At 43.8% G+C, this 20,344-nt stretch overlaps 1 protein-coding gene across 1 annotated transcript in view; it reads right to left on the bottom strand.

The window, feature by feature from the left end:
* The window catches only part of RB1 (RB transcriptional corepressor 1), a 373,697-nt gene that overhangs the window by 281,053 nt on the left and 72,300 nt on the right, over positions 1–20,344 (bottom strand). The window contains exons 5-6 of the mRNA XM_077297418.1: positions 14,873–14,911; positions 13,715–13,770 (exon numbers count right to left, since the gene is read on the bottom strand). Coding sequence (XP_077153533.1) covers positions 13,715–13,770; positions 14,873–14,911 — 95 coding nt within the window. The remainder of the gene's footprint in view (positions 1–13,714; positions 13,771–14,872; positions 14,912–20,344) is intronic.

Below are 20,344 nucleotides of genomic sequence, written 5' to 3'. Positions count from 1 at the left end.
GATCCACCCACCACTATTAACTAGTTAAATGCCTCTGTCAAACGCTGACAGCGGCTTATAACTAGCGCTTCCGGCCATTAGGCCGGAAATGAACGCATCACTGACCCAGTCATGTGATCGGGGGTCAGCGATGCATCGGCATAACAACCAGAGGTCTCCTTGAGACCTCTATGGTTGTTGATGGCGGATTGCTATGAGTGCCACCCTGTGGTCGGCGTTCATAGCAAGCCTGTAATTCCGCTACATAGGAATGATCCGAGCTTCGCTCCTATGTAGCACAGCCGATCAGGCTATGCCAGCTTCTAGCCTCCCATGGAGGCTATTGAAGCATCGCAAAAGTAAAAAAAAAATAAAAAGTTAATATAAATATATACTATGTGACTGCTATATACATACATATTTTAGAATACCCTATGCATTAATACAGGCCACGCAGTACATAACACAGCCCACGTACTATATAACACAGCCGACGCAGTATATATCAGCCACGCAGTATATAACACAGGTGACGTAGTATATAACACAGGTGACGTAGTATATAACACAGGCCAAGTAGTATATAGCACAGCCCCCGCAGTATAACACACAGGCCACGCAGTATATCACACTGCCCATGTAGTATATAGCATAGCCCACGCAGTATATCACACAGCCCACGCAGTATTTAGCAGTGTGGGCACCATATCCCTGTTAAAAAAAATAACTAAAATAAAAAATAGTGATATACTCACCCATCGGGATCCACCGAAGCTCTGGCGATGCGCGCGCGGCAGCTGCCATCTTCCGTTCCCAGGATGAATTGTGAAATTACCCAGAAGACTTAGCGGTCTCGCAAGACCGCTAAGTCTTCTGGGTAATTTAGCACTGCATCTCTGGGAACGGAAGATGGCGGCAGCTGCGTGCGGCTCGGTGGACTACGGAGGGTGAGAATAGCAGGTTTTTTATTATTATTTTTAACATTACATTTTTTTTTTACTATTGATGCTGCATAGGCAGCATCAATAGTAAAAAGTTGGGGACACACAGGGTTAACAGCAGCGGTAACGGAGTGCATTACCCGCGGCATAACACGGTCTGTTACCGCTGCCATTAACCCTGTGTGAGCACTGACTGGAGGGGAGTATGGAGCAGGTGCCGGGCAGTGACTGCGGGGAGTAAGGAGGGGCCATTTTGCCGCCGGACTGTGCCCGTCGCTGATTGGTCGCGGCCGTTTTGCCGCGACCAATCAGTGACTTGGATTTCCATGATAGACAGAGGCCGCGACCAATGAATATCCGTGACAGACAGAAAGACAGACAGTCGGAGGTGACCCTTAGAAAATTATATAGTAGATATTATATATATATATATATACATACATACACACACAGGGTGGAGCGCAGTAATTTGCTTTTTTGCACTGCATGCTGTGGCGGCACTGTCGGTCGAAGAGAGGGGAGAGTGGGTGTGGCTTACAGTGGCTGATGGGAGATTTGTATTCCTCCGCCTTTCAGTTGCCATCATGCAGTGGACACGTGAGGAGAGGTCATTTTGTGTTGAAGCGTATTTTTCAAATGCCCACTCGATCATTGCAGTGCAGCGTGCTTTTCGTTTACAATTCGCTGTTCCTCCACGCGGACGTGTTCCTGGACGGCAATCAATTGTAAATTGGGTGAATGCATTCAGAACAGCAGGGAATGTGTCATGTGTACGAAGGGGACCTGAGAGAAGGATTACAACACCACAAAACATCGAGAGAGTTAGAGCAGCAGTACTGCAATCTCCGAAACGCTCTGCTCGGAAGCAATCATTTGCTCTTGGCATTTCAAGACGTTCTCTCCACCGGATTCTTCATGATGAACTGAATTTTCACCTGTATAAAATGTGCGTGGTCCAACAATTGTCAGCACGGGACTATTTGACACGGCGGACCTCTTGTGAAGACATGTTAGCAACGATACCCCGTGACGCAATTGTGTTTTTTTCTGATGAGGCACATTTTCACCTCAGTGGGTGTGTAAACAAACAAAATATGCGTTACTGGAGTGAAACAAACCCCAGAGAAGTTCACGAGAGACCTCTGCATTCGGACCGCGTCACTGTGTGGTGCGCCATATCACAAGTAGGCATCATTGGTCTTTACTTTTTTCAGGATAACGGTCGTGCCATAACTGTGAACTCCGAACGGTACTTGTCTATGATACAGTATTATTTTCAGCCGGCTCTTGAGGCAATGGAACTAGAGGATACATGGTTCCAACAGGATGGTGCCACTGCACACACAGCGAGGGTTACCATGAATTGTTTGAGGCAAATGTTTCCTGGACGGCTTATCTCTTTGAGGGGAGATGTGAACTGGCCAGCACGCTCACCAGATTTAGCCCCATGCGATTTTTTCCTTTGGGGTTACCTGAAGTCTAAGGTGTATATCAACCGTCCCAACACCTTGGAAGACCTAAGGAACAATATTGAAGCTGAAATTGGCAGAATACCAGTGGACATGCTTGTTAGAGTTCATGAAAACTTCAGAAAACGTATGCAGCAGTGTGTGGATAGCGAAGGTCGACATTTGCCAGATACACTATTTAAAACCATGTAATTTAAAAATCCCATTACTGTTCAGTATAATTAAAATATAAAATAAATGTTTCTAATGATCATTTTTTTATTTCATTCCCAAATCAGCAAATTACCGCGCTCCACCCTGTATATATATATATGTGTGTGTATATATATATATATATATATATATATATATATATATACATACACATATACATACATACACACACATACATATACATACACACACACACACTGCTCAAAAAAATAAAGGGAACACAAATAGTAGAATATAACTCCAAGTAAATCAATCTTCTGTGAAATCAAACTGTCCACTTAGGAAGCAACACTGTTTGACAAATAAATTTCAAATGTGTAGTGCAAATGGAATAGACAACAGATGGAAATTATTGGCAATTATCAAGACACACTAAATAAAGGAGTGGTTCTGCAGGTGGGGACCACAGACGACATCTCAGTACCAATGCTTTCTGGCTGATGTTTTGGTCCCTTTTGAATGTTGGTTGTGCTTTCACGATCATGGTAGCATGAGACGGACTCTACAACCCACACAAGTGGCCCAGGTAGTGCAGCTCATTCAGGATGGCACATCATTGTGAGCTGTGGCAAGAAGGTTTGCTGTGTCTGTCAGCGTAGTGTCCAGAGGCTGGAGGCGCTACCAGGAGACAGGCTAGTACACCAGGAGTCGTGGAGGGGGCCGTAGGAGGGCAACAACCCAGCAGCAGGACCACTTCCTCAGCCTTTGTGCAAGGAGGAACAGGAGGAGCACTGCCAGAGCCCTCCAAAATGACCTCCAGCAGGCCACAAATGTGCATGTGTCTGCACAAAAGGTTGGAAACCGACTCCATGAGGATGGTCTGAGTGCCCGAAGTCCATAGATGGGGGTTGTGCTCACAGCCCAACACCATGCAGGACGATTGGCTTTTGCTACAGAACACCAGGATTGGCAAATTCGCCACTGGCGCCCTGTACTCTTCACAGATGAAAGCAGGTTCACACTGAGCACAAAAGACAGACATGACAGCGTCTGGAGATGCCGTGGAGAGTGATCTACTGCCTGCAACATCATTCAGCATGACCGGTTTGGCAGTGGGTCCGTAATGGCGTGGGGTGGCATTTCTTTGGAGGGCCGCACAGCCCTCCATGTGCTCGCCAGAGGTAGCCTGACTGCCATTAGGTACCGAGATGAGATCCTCAGACCCATTGTGAGACCATATGCTGGTGCAGTTGGCCCTGGGTTTCTCCTAATGCAGGACAATGCCAGACCTCATGTGGCTGGAGTGTGTCAGCAGTTCTGCAAGATGAAGGCATTGAAGCTATGGACTGGCCCCCCTTTCCCCAAACCTGAATCCGATTGAACACATCTGGGACATCATGTCTCGCACCATCAACCAATGTCACGTTGCACCACAGACTGTCCAGGGGTTGGCGTATGCTTTAGTCCAGGTCTGGGAGGAGATCCCTCAGGGGACCATCCGCCGCCTCTTCGGGAGCATGCCCAGGTGTTGTAGTGAGGTCATACAGGCACATGGAGGCAACACACACACAACTGAACACAATTTCCTTGTCTTGAGGCATTTCCACTGAAGTTGGATCAGCCTGTAATTTGATTTTCCACTTTGATTTTGAGTATCATTCCAAATCCAGACCTCCATGGGATATTCATTTTGATTTACATTGATCATTTTTATGTTTTATTATTCTCAACACATTCCACTATGTAATGAATAAAGATTTGCAACTGAAATATTTCATTCAGTGATATCTAGGACGTGGTATTTAAGTGCTCCCTTTATTTTTTTGAGCAGTATATATATATATATATATATATATATATATATATATATATATATATATATATATATATATATATATATATATATATATATCAATAAAAAAAAATCAAATATACACGTTTGGTATCGCAACATTCAGAATCGCCCGATCTATGAATAAAAAAAAGGATTAATCTGATCGCTAAACGGCGTAGCGATAAAAAAAATTTGAACCGCCAGAATTACTTTTTTTGGTCGCCGCGACATTGCATTAAAATGCAATAACGGGCGATCAAAAGAACGTATCTGCACCAAAATGGTATCATTAAAAACGTCAGCTCGGCGCCAAAAAATAAGTCCTCATCCGATCCCAGATCACGAAAAATGGAGACGCTACAAGTATCGGAAAATTGTGCAATTTTTTATTTATTTTTTTAAGCAAAGTTTGGAATTTATTTTTACCTCTTAGATAAAAAATAACCTAGACATGTTTGGTGTCTATGAACTCGTAATGACCTGAAGAATCAAAATGGCAGGTCAGTTTTAGCATTTAGTGAACCTAGCAAAAAAGTCAAACAAAAATACTCACGCTACTTACCAGGTAGCGGTGTTTTTCAGGAGTCCATGACAGCACTAACGAGAGAGGGGATCCGCCCTTCAGGGACAGGAAACCTACAGAGATAAAAGGGCGGCACCTCTCTCCAGCATCAGTTGGATTACAGAGCATGAGAGGACCTCCATTGATTAGTAACACATAAATATCTAACACAATTCACCTTGTGACTAAAATTTTAGAAAATTTATATATATAAAAATATACTTATTGTGGTGAAAACCATACCAGTAGAAAGGGAGGGAATATAGGAGTGCTGTCATGGACTCCTGAAAAACACCGCTACCTGGTAAGTAGCTTGAGTATTTATTCAGTCGTCATGACAGCACTAACGAGAGAATTACAGAGAAAGAGTATTAGGGAGGGACAACTGCTTCCAGCACCCTTCTACCAAATGTGAGATCGCTGGAGCCACCAAGATCTAATCTATAATGATTAAAGAAAGTAGATGGAGATGACCATGTGGCCGCCTTACATATGTCCTCAATTGACACCTCCGATCTCTCCGCCCAGGAAGTTGCCATGGCCCGAGTGGAATGAGCCCTTACGCCTTCCGGGACTTCAAGGCCACCTGCTGAATAAGCCAGAGAAATTGCCTCCCTAATCCATCTACCTAAGGTGTTTTTGGATACTCTAAACCCTTTTCTGACTCCCTGATATGATATAAACAAGGAATTATCTTTTTTCCAGGGATCTGTTAAAGAAATATATTTAAGAAGGCATCTTTTGACATCTAAAGTATGGAGCTTGAGTTCCTTTGGGTTTTTAGGATTAGGACAAAAAGTGGGGAGATTTATCTCCTGAAGCCTGTGGAACTTTGATGCTACCTTCGGAAGATAGAGGGGATCGGTTCTTAATACTACCCTATCTTCTCTAATCTGCATATATGGAGTCAGTCTAGAGAGGGCCTGTAAATCACTAACTCTCCTAGCCGACGTAAGAGCAACCAAGAGAGCTGTTTTAAAGGACAGGGTCTTTATAGAAGCAGATTCTAAAGGCTCAAAGGGGGGTTCCGTTAACGCTGAAAGGACCAGGTTTAAGTCCCATGGGGCTAGTCTTTCCTTAACGATGGGTCTTGACCTAGCTGCTGCTTTAATAAAACGAGCAATCCAATAATTTTTAGCTAACCCACAATTATACAATGCACCCAAGGCTGACACCTGGACTCTAAGGGTGCTTGTAGCTAGCCCCATCTCTAGACCTCTCTGCAGGAACTCCAAGATCTTAGGAATATTAGCTTTCTGACCCATCACTGATCCTGAAACCGACATGAATTTTCTCCAGATTCTAACATAAATGTTTGTCGTGGAATTTTTTCTGCTCTTTAATAGAGTGTTAATGAGTCCATCTGAAAATCCCTTTTTCTTTAGTAATGACCCTTCAAATCCCACGCCGTCAAGTGTAAATTGGCCACTTGTGGATGGAGAATTGGACCCTGTGAAAGGAGGTCTGGGAGCTCTGGGAGAATCCACGGTTGAGAAATGGACATTTTCCTCAGCCAAGGAAACCACGGCCTCTTGGGCCAGAACGGAGCTATCAGAATTACATGAGCTTTGTCCTCCCGAATCTTCCTTAGAACAATCGGGATCAAGTTCAACGGGGGAAAGGCGTAGGCTATTTTGAAGTGCCAAGGAATTAGGAGGGCATCCACCGCCTCCGGATTGTCTCTGGGGTTTAGGGAACAAAACCGACGACATTTTTTGTTTTCTTTGTTGGCGAAGAGGTCTATCTGTGGGCACCCCCAACGATGGGTGATCTGATCGAAGATGACCTGATTGAGCACCCAATCTCCTTGCCCGAGCTTTCTGCGACTTAGAAAGTCGGCTACGACGTTGTGTTTCCCTTTTATATGCAGTGAAGTGAGTGACCGTAGATGATTTTCGGCTATCTGTAAGATACGACCCGATACCTCCATTAAAGATCTCGATCGGGTTCCCCCTTGGTGGTTAATGTAAGCTACCGTTACCTGATTGTCTGAGAATAGCCTGACGTGATGGCCCTGCAAGGATATAAGGAAATGGCTCAGAACTCGCTCTACGGCTAATAATTCTTTAAGATTAGATGACATATTCTGTTCGGAGTGTGACCAGACCCCCTGGACCCACAATTCGCCCATATGCGCCCCCCATCCCGTGGGACTAGCATCAGTGGTTATTACAAGCGATATGTGGTTTATCCAGGGAACCCCATTACGCAGGTTTGGAGTGTGTAACCACCAATGTAAGGACTGAATAGTGGAATCAGACAAGGAAAAATAACTATCCAAGCGACCCCCCAACAGACGAGTGTTGTGCAAAACCTCCCACTGTAGGACCCTGGTGTGGTACTGGGCCCAAAGTACTGCCGGGATACAAGACGTGAGTGAGCCTAACAGTGACATTGCTCCCCTCAATGTTATTAATGGATTATTAATCACTCTAAGTATCTGTCGTTGGATTTTTTCCAACTTAACGACAGGTAGACGGCATTCCTGTAACCTTGAGTCCAATATGAGACCCAGGAATTCTTGAACCTCTAGAGGCTGCAACCGCGATTTTTTAAAATTAATTATCCACCCCAACCTTTGCAAGGTTGCAATTACTTTGTGTAGTTGGGACGTGCAGTGTGATTCAGAATTTCCTATTATTAACAGGTCATCCAGATATGGAACTATGAGAATATCTTGCTCATGGAGGTGTGCCATAACCTCTACCATTATCTTCGCGAATACCCGAGGGGCCACTGCACCACCAAAGGGAAGTGCTCTGTACTGGAAGTGTTTGACTGATTCCCCTAAAAGGACTGCAACTCTTAAATAACGCTGGTGGTCTACGTGTATGGGGACATGGTAATATGCGTCTTTAAGATCTAAGACGACCATAAAACACCTGTCAAACAACAACTTTATTGCGGTTTTGACCGACTCCATTTTAAATGACGGGATCCACAAAAACCTATTTAGGCCCTTAAGGTTTATGATTGTGCGAAAGGTATTATCCGGTTTTTTAATCAAAAAGAGGGGAGAATAGAATCCTTTACCCCTTTGTACTTCAGGAACCTCCACCAAAACACCTTTCTGTTGGAGATCGTGGACCTCGGTCTTTAACGCCAGTTGTTCTGCGGGAGAAGAACGTATCGGTGTTATAAGAAATCTGTCCTTAGGCATGATCTGAAAGTCAAATTTTAGCCCAACTTCAATAATATTTAGGACCCACGGGCTATTGGAGATATTACGCCACTCCGGATAGAAGGCTAGAAGCCTGCCTCCTACCCGGTCCGTCAGTCATTGTGGCTTCCTGTTGTCTCGAAAGGAATTAAACATATAGCCTCTACCTTTCTTTTTATTGGCATCATATCTGGGTTTATCTCTATTTGATCTTGTTCGGTCAAACCACCTCCTATTAGTGCCACGCCTGTAAGTGGGTCTACCAAGGTAGGGAAAACGTTTCTTACTGTCCCCCGCTTTTTCCAATAATTCGTCTAACACTGGACCGAATAAGTGCGCCCCTTCGCACGGAATGTTGCATAATTTAGATCTGGCCTGCATGTCCCCTTGCCAACATTTCAGCCAGATTGCTCTACGGGCTGAATTAGAAAGAGCGGCCGACCTGGCTGCCAACTTGACTGAGTCCGCTGAAGCATCAGCCAGATACGCCGCAGCGCCCTGAATCATAGAGAGGGAGGATAACATTTCGTCTCTCGGGGTTTTGTTTTTTAGCTGATCCTCCAGGCTATCCAACCACACCATCATAGAGCGTGCAGTGCAGGTGGCAGCAATTGATGGTCTAAGAGCCCCTGCTGAAGTTTCCCAGGCTCCCTTGAGAAACACATCTGCCCTCCTGTCCAGTGGGTCTTTTAAAGTTCCCAGATCCTCAAACGGTAGAGAGGATTTCTTGGAAGCCTTGGCTACAGCTGCATCGAGCTTCGGGGCTTTATCCCACGTCGCCGATGCGGACTCTTCGAATGGATATTTCCGTTTAAAGGATGGAGGAAGAGAACCTTTCCTTTCCGTTTTTTTCCATTCTCTGGAAATTAGGGCGCTAACTTTCTCTACCACCGGGAAGCATCTGCGGGATTTACGGTCCAGACCTTTGAACATGACATCTTGCATGGACTTTTCTGGCAGGGTTTGCTCAATTCCAATTGTGTTATTTACCGCTTTTACGAGGCGGTCTATCCGGTCAAAAGAAAAACAAGAATGTCCGTACTCAGTGTCCGAGGAGGATACCGATGTGTGAGAAGCTTCTGACTTTAGATCTCCTAAGTCACTGTCCTCACGTGAACTTGGGGATCCAGGGACTATTATTTTAGGCCCCCTACTATGAGATTGAGATCTTGAAGAACTTCTAATCTCTTGTCTAACAATTTGTCTTAGACTAGTAGTGAAATCGGGTGTCTCCTCCGTTATTAGACGCTGGATACACGGACCACATAGTTTTTTAACGTATTCGTCAGGGAGAGGAATACCACATTCTGCACATTCCTTGTGCTTGGACTTAGAGGACCGCTTTTTTCCCCTGATGTAAGAAAAGGGAAATAAGGGGAGACACAATCACTAAGTGAACTTTCACGAGGATCACTTACCCCTATAGTGTCTGAGTGGTACCGAAGATTGCGGGGGGACCCTCTCCACCGAAGCAACATCCATACGGCTTGAGGACTTTCCGGCTTTAGAAGATTGATCAGCTCTACCTCCAGGACGACTACTGCCACTAGAACGTCGCTGGGTGTTCGCTGCATGGGGCTTCTCCAGGGGTTGACACTGTTGCTCTGAAGGCAACGGATCCTGCTCCTGAGACTCCATTGTAAAAATGGAAGCGAAGCAAGAGGAAGCCGCAGCTGAATCATTAAATAGCCGGCCCCAAAAGGTACCTCCCCCAGATGGGGGTCAGCAGGCCAATCCTGATAAACTGCCCGGTACATTACCGCATGTGGGAGGCCCCTCCTCCACGAAAACCACTACCAATGATACTTACACTATCCCCCAGGGGAGCGCTGTCGTATCCAGCCCCTCCTCAGATAAAAACTGCCACGAACGCTGTGTTCGGTAATTCTGACAGGGCGCCGCCATGTTATTCCCCCTTTGCGCGGCCTATTGCGCATGCGCCGCACGTCAACATTTGCTGCCGCTCCAGGCCCCGCCCCTTTCCGCGCGTCACCTCCGGTGCGTCCTACAGCTTCCCCAAACGCCGCACGCAGCGCACAAGCCAGAGGGGACCCCACACCGCCGACAACGCGCCGCAGCCGCCCACCGAGCGCGGACCATAAGTGCTGGTTGAAAAAAACTACTCGGCTCTAGGGCACTACCCCAGCTAAAGGGAGCCACCAACACCCGCTATCAGAAGGAGGGCCTCCCACATAATACTTACCCGTACCTGCGGCGATGGGACACCGAACGAGACAGCACTCCCCCTGAAGGCTGCTCCTGCTCTGCTGCTGCCTACCCCCACAGCCCTCTGTGGTGCGGCACTTCCAGCATCGCGATCAACACCGAGGAAGGGGACCTCCCGCCTCCAGGATCGGTGAGTCGGACCTGGGTCAAAATCTTCATTCTTCACCTTTCTTCTTAAAGGCATACTGTAGGGTCCCCTGTCAGGGACAGGAAACCAACTGATGCGGGAGAGAGGTACCGCCCTTTTATCTCTGTAGGTTTCCTGTCCCTGAAGGGCGGATCCCCTCTCTCGTTAGTGCTGTCATGACGACTGAATAAAACAGGTGTGGGATTGCACTTTTTTTGCAATCTCAGCGCACTTGGAATTTGTTTCCCGTTTTCTAGTACACGACAAGTTAAAACCAATGATGTTGTTCCAAAGTGCAACTTGTCCCACGAAAAATAAGCCCTCACATGGCCATATTGACAGAAAAATAAAGTTCTGGGTCTGGGAAAAAGGGGAGAGAAAAACCGAAAAAAGCTGTGGTCATGAAGGGGTTAACCCATGAATGACATTCCGATTTTCCATTTTTGAGCCTTAGTTCTTTCCTCCCCCTCTTCCAAGGGTCATAACTTTTTTATTTTTCCTTCAGTGTAGCTGAATGAGGGCTTGTTTTTAGAGGACGAGTTTCACTTTTGAAAGACACCATCGATTTTATCATATAGTGTACTTGAAAACAGGAAATAAATTCCAAGTGAGGTGAAATTGCAAAAAAAGATCAATTCCACAATTGTTTTTTTTTTCTTTCTTTAATACCATGTTCACGGTGACAGAGATACCACACCACAGTGGGGTCAGACGGTGACTCATACACCTGCTGTAGTTCGTACGGACCACCATCCTATTAACAGTTCTGGCTTTCATTGCTCTGAGGTGCCTGGAGGTCACTGGAGTGGAAGAAGCCGGCACCTGCCCAGAAGATCCCTGAATGCACTGCCCATAGAAGAGAAAAAGAGGCATGGATTTTTAATTCCGGCACCACAAGTGAAGTGTATGGGAGGGGGGTAGTATTATAATGAAGACAGGAGGCAGGGATTTTTGGAAGGAATCATTAGCATAACGACAAAATATAACATTTCTTAACAACAAAACCGTTAATATTAGGCACACAGGTAGGACTAGTGTAACATTTCTATTACCTGTATGCCCATATTAATAGGTCATGTACGTCCCAGGGGGTGACAGATTGCCTTTAAGAACCCACCTTCTGGCTTCCTTCCCTGTCAGTGATAGTTTACCACTTCCTGGTTTGGAGTTTATGAAGTTCAGTGTTCATAGCAGTCGTTTGGAGTGATTTTCAGGAGATTTCTGTGTGGATTTGATTTGAGTGGTTTCCTCCTTATCCTCTCCCATTTGGTTTGTCCCACCTACACCACCCCTATTTCCCACACAGTTATGTGAGTGTATTTGTATGATTGTAGTTTTCCTTTATCTGCCTGTTTACCCTGTCTGTCTGATTTGTGTTACCCTATACACTTCTGTCACATACCTCCCTGAGTGGGGGAGGAAACAGTTCAGTGTTAATATAGGAGCATAAAGTACGAGACCACGACGTCTCCACCATCAGGAGTAATCTGGGGGATAGGGGTAGCCTAGGATTCCTCTAGCTTGAAGAACAGGGTAGATGCCCATTGTCCCTGGCAATAACGTGCATTCGTCCTGTCCCCTTTGCAGAAAAGCACCGCTAAAGTATGAGGTTTCCCCTACCACGCTTCACAGTTGGGTCAGTGTTTTTGGGGTTGCACTCATTCTTATTTTTCCAAACACGGCGAGCTGAGTTGATACCAAAAAGTTCTATTTTGGTCTCATCTGACTTCATGACCTTCTCCCATGGCTCCTCTAGATCATACAAATGGTTATTGGCAAACTTCAACCAGGCCTGGACATGTACTGGCGTGAGCAGGGAGGACCTTACGTGTCCTGCAGGATTTTAATCCATGACAGCGTAGTGTGTTACTAACAGTTATGCTTGAGACTATGGTTCCAGCTCTCGTCAGGTCATTGACCAGGTCCTTCTGCATAGATCTGGGATAATTCCTGACCTTTCTTAGACTCATCCCTACCCCACGAGGCGAGATCTTGCATGGAGCCCCAGACAGAAGAACATTGAGAGTCATCTTGTTTTCCTTCCATTTATAATTGTGCAGACAGTTGTTGACTGTTCTCCAAGCTGCTTGCCTATTGGACTGTGGCCAATCCCAGCCTTGTGCAGGTCTACAATTTTGTCCCTGGCGTTATTAGACAGTTCTTTGGTTTTGGCCATGGTGGGGAGGTTGGAGTGTGATTGACAATGTGTGGACAGGTGTATTTCATACAGGTAATGAGTTAAAACAGGTGAACTTAATACAAGTAATGAGTGCAGAGCAGGAGGGTTTCTTAAAGAACAACAGGTCTGCGATAGCCAGAATTCTTGCTGGTTGGTAGGTGATTAAATACTTATTTCATGCAATAAAATGCAATTTATTTATTTAAAAATCTCAAAATGTGATTTTCTGGGGGATTTTTAGATTCTGTCTCTCACAGGTGAAGTGTACAGTTCCTACGATAAAAATTACAGACCTCTCCACTCTTTGTAGGTGGGAAAACTTGCAAAATCGGCAGTGTATTAAATACTTATTTCTCCCCACTGTATAGTGATTTTTTTATTTTAGTAGTGAGAAAAAAAAAATTACAAAATTTGTAAGAATAACATTTTTTGCTTATGTTGGCTTCTTACAAGACCTGTAGAGTTTTCATTTTTCAAGATCTAGAGCTGGGTGAGGGCTTATTTCTTGCAGCTAGAGCTGATGTTTTTATTGATTTTTTTTGTTGTTATATTTTCAATGGGGCTGATTTGAACTTGTTTTATGTTTATAGTCTTAAAACTCTTTTTTTTTCCACAATTTTTGCTGACTAATAGTCCCCTTAGGAGACTTGAAGCCGAGTTTGTCCAATCGTCAGTACAACGGCCATGAGCCTGCGTTCACAGCAGATTCAAATTTATAGGCACGGGGGTCTTCTGTAGAGCCTCAGCTGTCATGAGAACCCATCGGCGCCCTTGTTATGTGATCGCAGGGTGCTGATGGATCTGTGATGAGCTTCCAGTTAGTGCGTGTTAAATAATTATCTTCAGGACTGGTATAGTTCCCACAATGTCAGCGCTATGTCTTGTGAAGTCACGTGACATTATTAATATTACTGTTCCATGAGTATTTCTTTCATACTGCAGGTGCAAAATTATCACAGAGAGTTGCATATAAAAAGGGAAACCTACTACAGAAGGGTGAAATGTAATTCTTCTACACAAGCAGAAAGTATTTGCCTATAATGGTCAAAATCAACAAAATGACATTTTATTTCAATAGTCTTACCTTTAGCTAAAATGAAGGTAGTCCAAGAGCATTTCAGAATGCTATCTGCAGTGGCCCTGTGAGATGAATAATATATGAACACCACATATATCACTAGTGGAATAAAACAATACAATAAAAGCACCTGAAAAGATCACAATTTACATCTACCTGCAATCCAAATCTTTGTAACACAATTCTGCTTCCTTTGCAGCTAACAAGTTAATAGCTGCATTAAAAAAGTGCTCATACCCCAAAGTCAGAAGGTGGTTGGTAATTGAACAACTATTAAAGGGAGTCTCACCCACCCAAAGAGCAAATTCAGCTACTGAAACATTTATATATGGGACTTAGTCCCTATAAACATCGTACCAGCAAAATACATATGTGTTGCAGATGCACATAAAATCACTTTTAATCCACATACCAAAGAGGGAGCTGAATCAGTGACCATTTGACGTGGCCAATGGCTGCTCAGGGAACTATTACACCCTCTGATTTCTATGTCCATCACAGTCCCTGACAGTCCTTGTTTTTTTAGAATGAGTTTTACCTAAACTCAAATCTGTTCCTGCTTACATGAACTGACAAAAGAGGAGCCAGGCGACATGTTCATAGTGTCACAGCATAGTTACACACTTTCTATGGATGGAAACACACTGATCTCCGGCTCTAATCAGACTGTGTAGCGAGTGAATGGCTATATACTGAACATGCACAACCAAATAAATGATCTTTGCAGGAATATTATTTCATATGACTATTATTTGTGGATCAGAGATCTTTAATTCAACAAACTACTGGATTAAAAAGTAAATCACAGCCAATTTCATTGCAGATGGAGGCAGTCTGATCCGTCGGCACAAACTCGTTTGCTGTAAAATTTTACCCAAAGAATGTTTGTTCTGGTTGAAATCATCAATATACCTCAGATGACAGTCAGATATCTCTCCCATACACATAAAATGACTGGCTTGGCAGAGCGACCGTTCATGCAGTGGGGAGAAGGGGTTAGCTGCTTCGGCATATCAGCCAGCCAAACTCTTCAGGAGGCCCACATACAGACTAGGAGATCGGCGACTTCCACTGACTTATCTAATGTGTATGGGGACCTACAGGCCAGGATGTCTGACTTCAGACAACAGGATATATGAATAAAGAACATAAAATTATACTCACATATTATTTGTCTGGTCCATGAAAATGTTCTCAAAGGTCCTTAAGAGAAAATAAATGGCAAACAATTACTTTGTTTTACATATACCATGTCAACATTTTCATTGTGACTTATTGCACAAGATAAATTACATTTCCTCAGATTGTAAGCCTGCGAGCAGGACCCTCACTGTAACCACTGAACTAGGTGTTACTTTGTGACGTCTTTACGGTCTGTATATGTCCCCGAATAATAGTAAAGTGCTGCGGAATATGTTGGCTCTAAATACCGTAAATAAAGTTATTATTAATAATAAATGTCACTGTTAACCCCTTAATGACCTTTTAACGGCAGCAGTTAAGCTTTTTAACCGCTCTGAGAAATAAGTGCATAGCACCCCCCAGCGTCAGGAAGCCCTGATGAACTCAAAAACGGGTTTCGCAATAGTAGTATGTGGAGATAGAACGATAAATAAGTGTTATTCACTGGCTGTAAATTCATATTAATATATAGAACAAGTCGGATATCAAATAAAACATGATAATGATAAAAAAAAGAACCAAAACTAAATCCACCAGCAGGATATCAGATAAAGCATGATAGCAATGAAATACCCAGAGGGGGGTACTTATCATTCAGATGTCATGTGACTTCTACGTGTTTCACCACATGGTTCATCAGGAGGTTAGATGGATGGATATTGCTAAGTTAGGGTTGTGGTTAGGGCTATGGTTGGGATTATGGTTATGGTTGGGATTAGGGTTAGGTGTGTGTTAGGGTTATGGTTAGAGTTGGCATTAGGGTTAGGGTTGGAGTTAAAATGGGGGGGGGGGTTACACTGTTTAGGTACATCAGGGGGTCTCCAAACGCGACATGGCGCCGCCATTGATTTCAGCCAATTTTGCGTTCAAAAAGTCAAACCTTGCTCCCTCCCTTCCGAGCCCTGCCATGTGCCAAATAGTGGCTGACCCCACATACGGGGTATTGGCATACTCAGGAGAAATTGCACAAGAAATTATGTGGTCCATTTTTTCCTGATACCCTTGTGAAAATATAAAAAAAAAATTGGTTCCAAAGTCACTTTTTATGAAAAAAAATGAAATGTTCATTATTCTTCTTCCACATTGCCTTAATTCTCGCAAAGCACCTGAAAGGTTAATAAACTTCTTGATGTGGTTTTGCATACCTTGGGGGGTGCAGTTTTTAAAATGGTGTCACTTTTACATATTTTCTGTTATATTGACCCCCCCCCCAAACTCACTTCAAATGTGAGGCGGCCCCTAAAAAAAAAATGGTTCTGCAAAAAAAAAAAAAGGAGAAAAAAAAATACCTCAGAATCAGTGGGATACGATGAAGCGTTCCTGAGCTATAACTTCATAAAGTGACAGTGGTCAGAATTATTAACCCCTTTACCCCCAAGGGTGGTTTGCAAGTTTAATGACCGGGCCAATTTTTACAATTCTGACCACTGTTCCTTTAAGGAGGTTATAACTCTGGAATGCTTTAACGGATCCCGATGATTCTGACATTGTTTTCTCGTGACATATTTTACTTCATGATAGTGGTAACATTTCTTCGATATGACTTGCGTTTATGTGTAAAAAAAAAAGTAAATTTGGCGAAAATTTCGCAATTTTCCAACTTTGAATTTTTATGCCATTAAATCACAGATATGTCACACAAAATACTTAATAAGTAACATTTCCCACATGTCTACTTTACATCAGCACAATTTTGGTACCGACATTTTTTTTTGTTAGGGAGTTAAGGGTTAAAAGTTGACCAGCGATTTCTCATTTTTACAACACCATTTTTTTTTTTTTTTTTTTTTAGGGACCACATCACATTCAAAGTCACTTTGAGGGGTCTATATGATAGAAATATCCAAAAGTGACACCATTCTAAAAACTGCACCCCTCAAGGTGCTCAAAACCGCATCCAAGAAGTTTATTAACCCTTCAGTGTGTCACAGAAATTTATGGAATGTTAAAAAAAAAATGAACATTTAACTTTTTTTCACAAAAAATTTACTTCAGATCCAATTTGTTTTATTTTACCAAGGGTAACAGCAGAAATTGGACCCCAAAAAGTTGTTGTACAATTTGTCCTGAGTACGCAGATACCCCATAAGTGGGGGGGGACCACTGTTTGGGCGCATGGCAGAGCTCGGAAATGATTGAGCGCCATTTGACTTTTCAATGCAAAATTGTCTGGAATTGAGAGAGGACACCATGTCGCGTTTGGATAGCCCCTGATGTACCTAAACAGTGGAAACGCCCACAAGTGACACCATTTTGGCAACTAGACCCCCCAAGGAACTTATCTGTATATGAGGTGAGCACTTTGAATCCCCAAGTGCTTCACAGAAGTTTATAATGTAGAGCCGTAAAAATAAAATATAATATTTTTCTCACAAAAAGGATCTTTTTGCCCCAAATTTTTTATTTTCCCAGGGGTAACAGGAGAAATTGAACCCCAAAGTTGTTGTCCAATTTGTCCTGAGTACGACGATACCCCATATGTGGGGGGGAACCACCGTTTGGGTACATGGCAGAGGTCGGAAGGGAAGGAGCGCAGTTTGCCATTTCAATGAAAAATTGACCAAAATTGAGATAGGACGCCATGTCGCGTTTGGAGAGCCCTCATGTGCCTGAACAGTGGAAACCCCCCACAAGTGACACCATTTTGGAAAGTAGATCCCCTAAGGAACTTATCTAGCTGTGTTGTGAGAACTTTGATCCTTTAAGTGTTTCACTACAGTTTATAACGCAGAGCCGTGAAAGATTTTTTTTTTTTTTTTTGTCCACAAAAATTATTTTTTAGCCCCCAAACTTTTTATTTTCCCCAGAGGTAACAGGAGAAATTGGACCCCAAAAGTTGTTGTCCAATTTGTCTTAAGTACGCCGATACCCCATATGTGGGGGGGAACCACCGTTTGGGCGCATGGCAGAGGTCAGAAGGGAAGGAGTGCAGTTTTGGAATGGAATGGTCTGCGGGCTTCACGTTGCGTTTGCAGAGCCGTTGATGTACCTAAACAGTAGAAACCCCAAACAAGTGAACCCATATTAGAAACTAGACCCCCCAAGGAACTTATCTAGATGTGTTGTGGGAACTTTGAACCCCCAACTGTTTCACTAAAGTTTATAACGCAGAGCCGGGAAAATAAAAAATAAAAACTTTTTACCCACAAAAATGATTTTTTAGCCCCCAAATTTTTATTTTCCCAAGGGTATCAAGAGAAATTGGACCCCAAAAGTTTCTGTCCAATTTGTCCTGAGTACGCTGATACCCCATATATTGGGGTAAACCCATGTTTGGGCGCAAGGGAGAGCTCGGAAGGGAAGGAGCACCGTTTTACTTTTTCAACGCAAAATTTGCTGGAATTGAGATCAGACGCCATGTCGCGTTTGGAGAGCCCCTGATGTGCCTAATCAGTGGAAACCCCCCAATTCTATCTCCAACCCTAACCCGAAGACACCCCTAACCCTAATCCCAACCATAACCATATCCCTATCCCCAACACACCCCTAACCACACACCTAACCCTAATCCCAACCATAACCTTAACCACACCCGAACCCTGACACCCCTAACCCCAATCCCAACCGTAAATGTAATCCAAACCCTAACTTTAGCCCCGACCCTAAGGCCATGTGCACACGTTGCGGATTCTGCTGCGGTTTTTTCCGCTGCGGATTTGGAAAATCCGCAGTGCAAAACCGCTGCGGTTTTCACTGCGGATTTTCCTGCGGTTTCTTCTGCGGATTCCTCTGCGGGTTTTCAACAGCACTTTCCTATTGGTGCATGTTGAAAAACGCTGCGGAATCCGCAGAAAGAAGTGACATGCTCCTTTTTTTCCGCAGCAAATCCGCACGGATTTTTCTGCAATTTTCCGCATCGTGGGCACAGCGGTTTTTGTTTTCCATAGGGTAACATTGTACTGTACCCTGCATGGAAAACTGCTGCGGATCCGCAGCGTCAAATCCGCTGCGGATCCGCAGCAAAAACCGCAACGTGTGCACGTAGCCTAACCCTAACTTTAGCCCCTTTTATTTTATTATTTTTCCCTAACTAAAGGGTGATGAAGAGGGGTTTGGTTTACTATTTATACCGGGTTTTTATAGCGGGTTTTTGCTTGGCAGCTGTCACACACTAAAAGACGCTTTTTATTGCAAAAAATAGTTTTTGTATCACCACATTTTGAGAGCTATAATTTTTCCACATTTTGGCCCACAGTCATGTGTGGTTTTTGGGGGTTTTTTTTGCGGGATGAGTTGACGTTTTATTGGTACCATTTTCGGGCACATGACATTTTTTTCATCGCTTTTTATTACAATTTTTGGGAGGCAGAATGAGCAAAAACCAGCAATTCATGAATTTCTTTTGGGGGGGTGTTTATACCCTTCCGAGGGAGGTAAAATTGATAAAGCAGTTTTATTCTTCGGGTCAGTACGATTACAGCGATACCTCATTTACATTTTTTTTTAATGTTTTGGCGCTTTTATACAATAAAACCTATTTTATCTAAAAAAATAATTATTTTTGCATCGCTTTATTCTATAACTTTTTTAATTTTTCTGCTGATGACGCTGTATGGTGGCTCGTTTTTTGCGGGACAAGATGACGTTTTCAGCGGTACCATGTTTATTTATATCTGTCTTTTTGATCGCGTGATATTCCACTTTTTGTTCGGCGGTACGATGATAAATCATTGTGTTTTTTGCCTCATTTTTTTTACGGTGTTCACTGAAGGGGTTAACTAGTGGAACAGATTTATAGGTCGGGTCGTTACGCGGCGATACTAAATATGTTTACTTCTATAGTTTTTTTTATTTACATAAAGAAATGTTTTTGGAAACATTTTTTTTTTTTCTTTATTTAGGAATTTTTTATAAAATATTTTTACACATGTTAATTTTATTTATTTATTTACATTGTCCCAAGGTGGGACATCACCATATAGTGACAGATAGCTGATCTGACACTTTGGAGAACACGGTGTCAGATCAGTGACAGGCAGTGCAGGAGGCTTGACGGCACCTGCTCTCAGCAGACACTGAAAAGCCACCTCCATGCAGGACCCAGCGGCCATCTTGGATCAGGGGCCTGCAGGAAGGAGACAGGAGACCCTCGGAACAACGCGATCACATCGCGTTGTTCTGAGGGTCTCAGGGAAGCACGCTGGGAGCCCCCTCGTGCGTGATGCTTCCCTATGCCCCCGGAATGCTGCGATCATGTTTGATCGCAGTGTTCCGGGGGTTAAAGTGCCGGGAGCGGTCCGTGATAATCAGCTGACACCCGGCTGCGCTTCCCCCGTGAGCACGGCTGATCGCATATGATGTACTATCCCATCCATGGGAATTAAGTCCCCGGTCACATGGACGGGATAGTACGTCCAATGGCAGAAAGGGGTTAAAAGTGATGGTGCTTTCAAGATGTGTAAGTTGCTCATGCCATAGACACGGATGTAACTCCATACCATCAGTGATACAGGC

The sequence above is a fragment of the Ranitomeya variabilis genome, chromosome 3 (assembly GCF_051348905.1).
Source record: "Ranitomeya variabilis isolate aRanVar5 chromosome 3, aRanVar5.hap1, whole genome shotgun sequence".
Taxonomy (NCBI): domain Eukaryota; kingdom Metazoa; phylum Chordata; class Amphibia; order Anura; family Dendrobatidae; genus Ranitomeya; species Ranitomeya variabilis.
The sequence above is the reverse complement of the archived record's forward strand: the minus strand, read 5'-3'. Positions and strand labels throughout refer to the sequence as shown.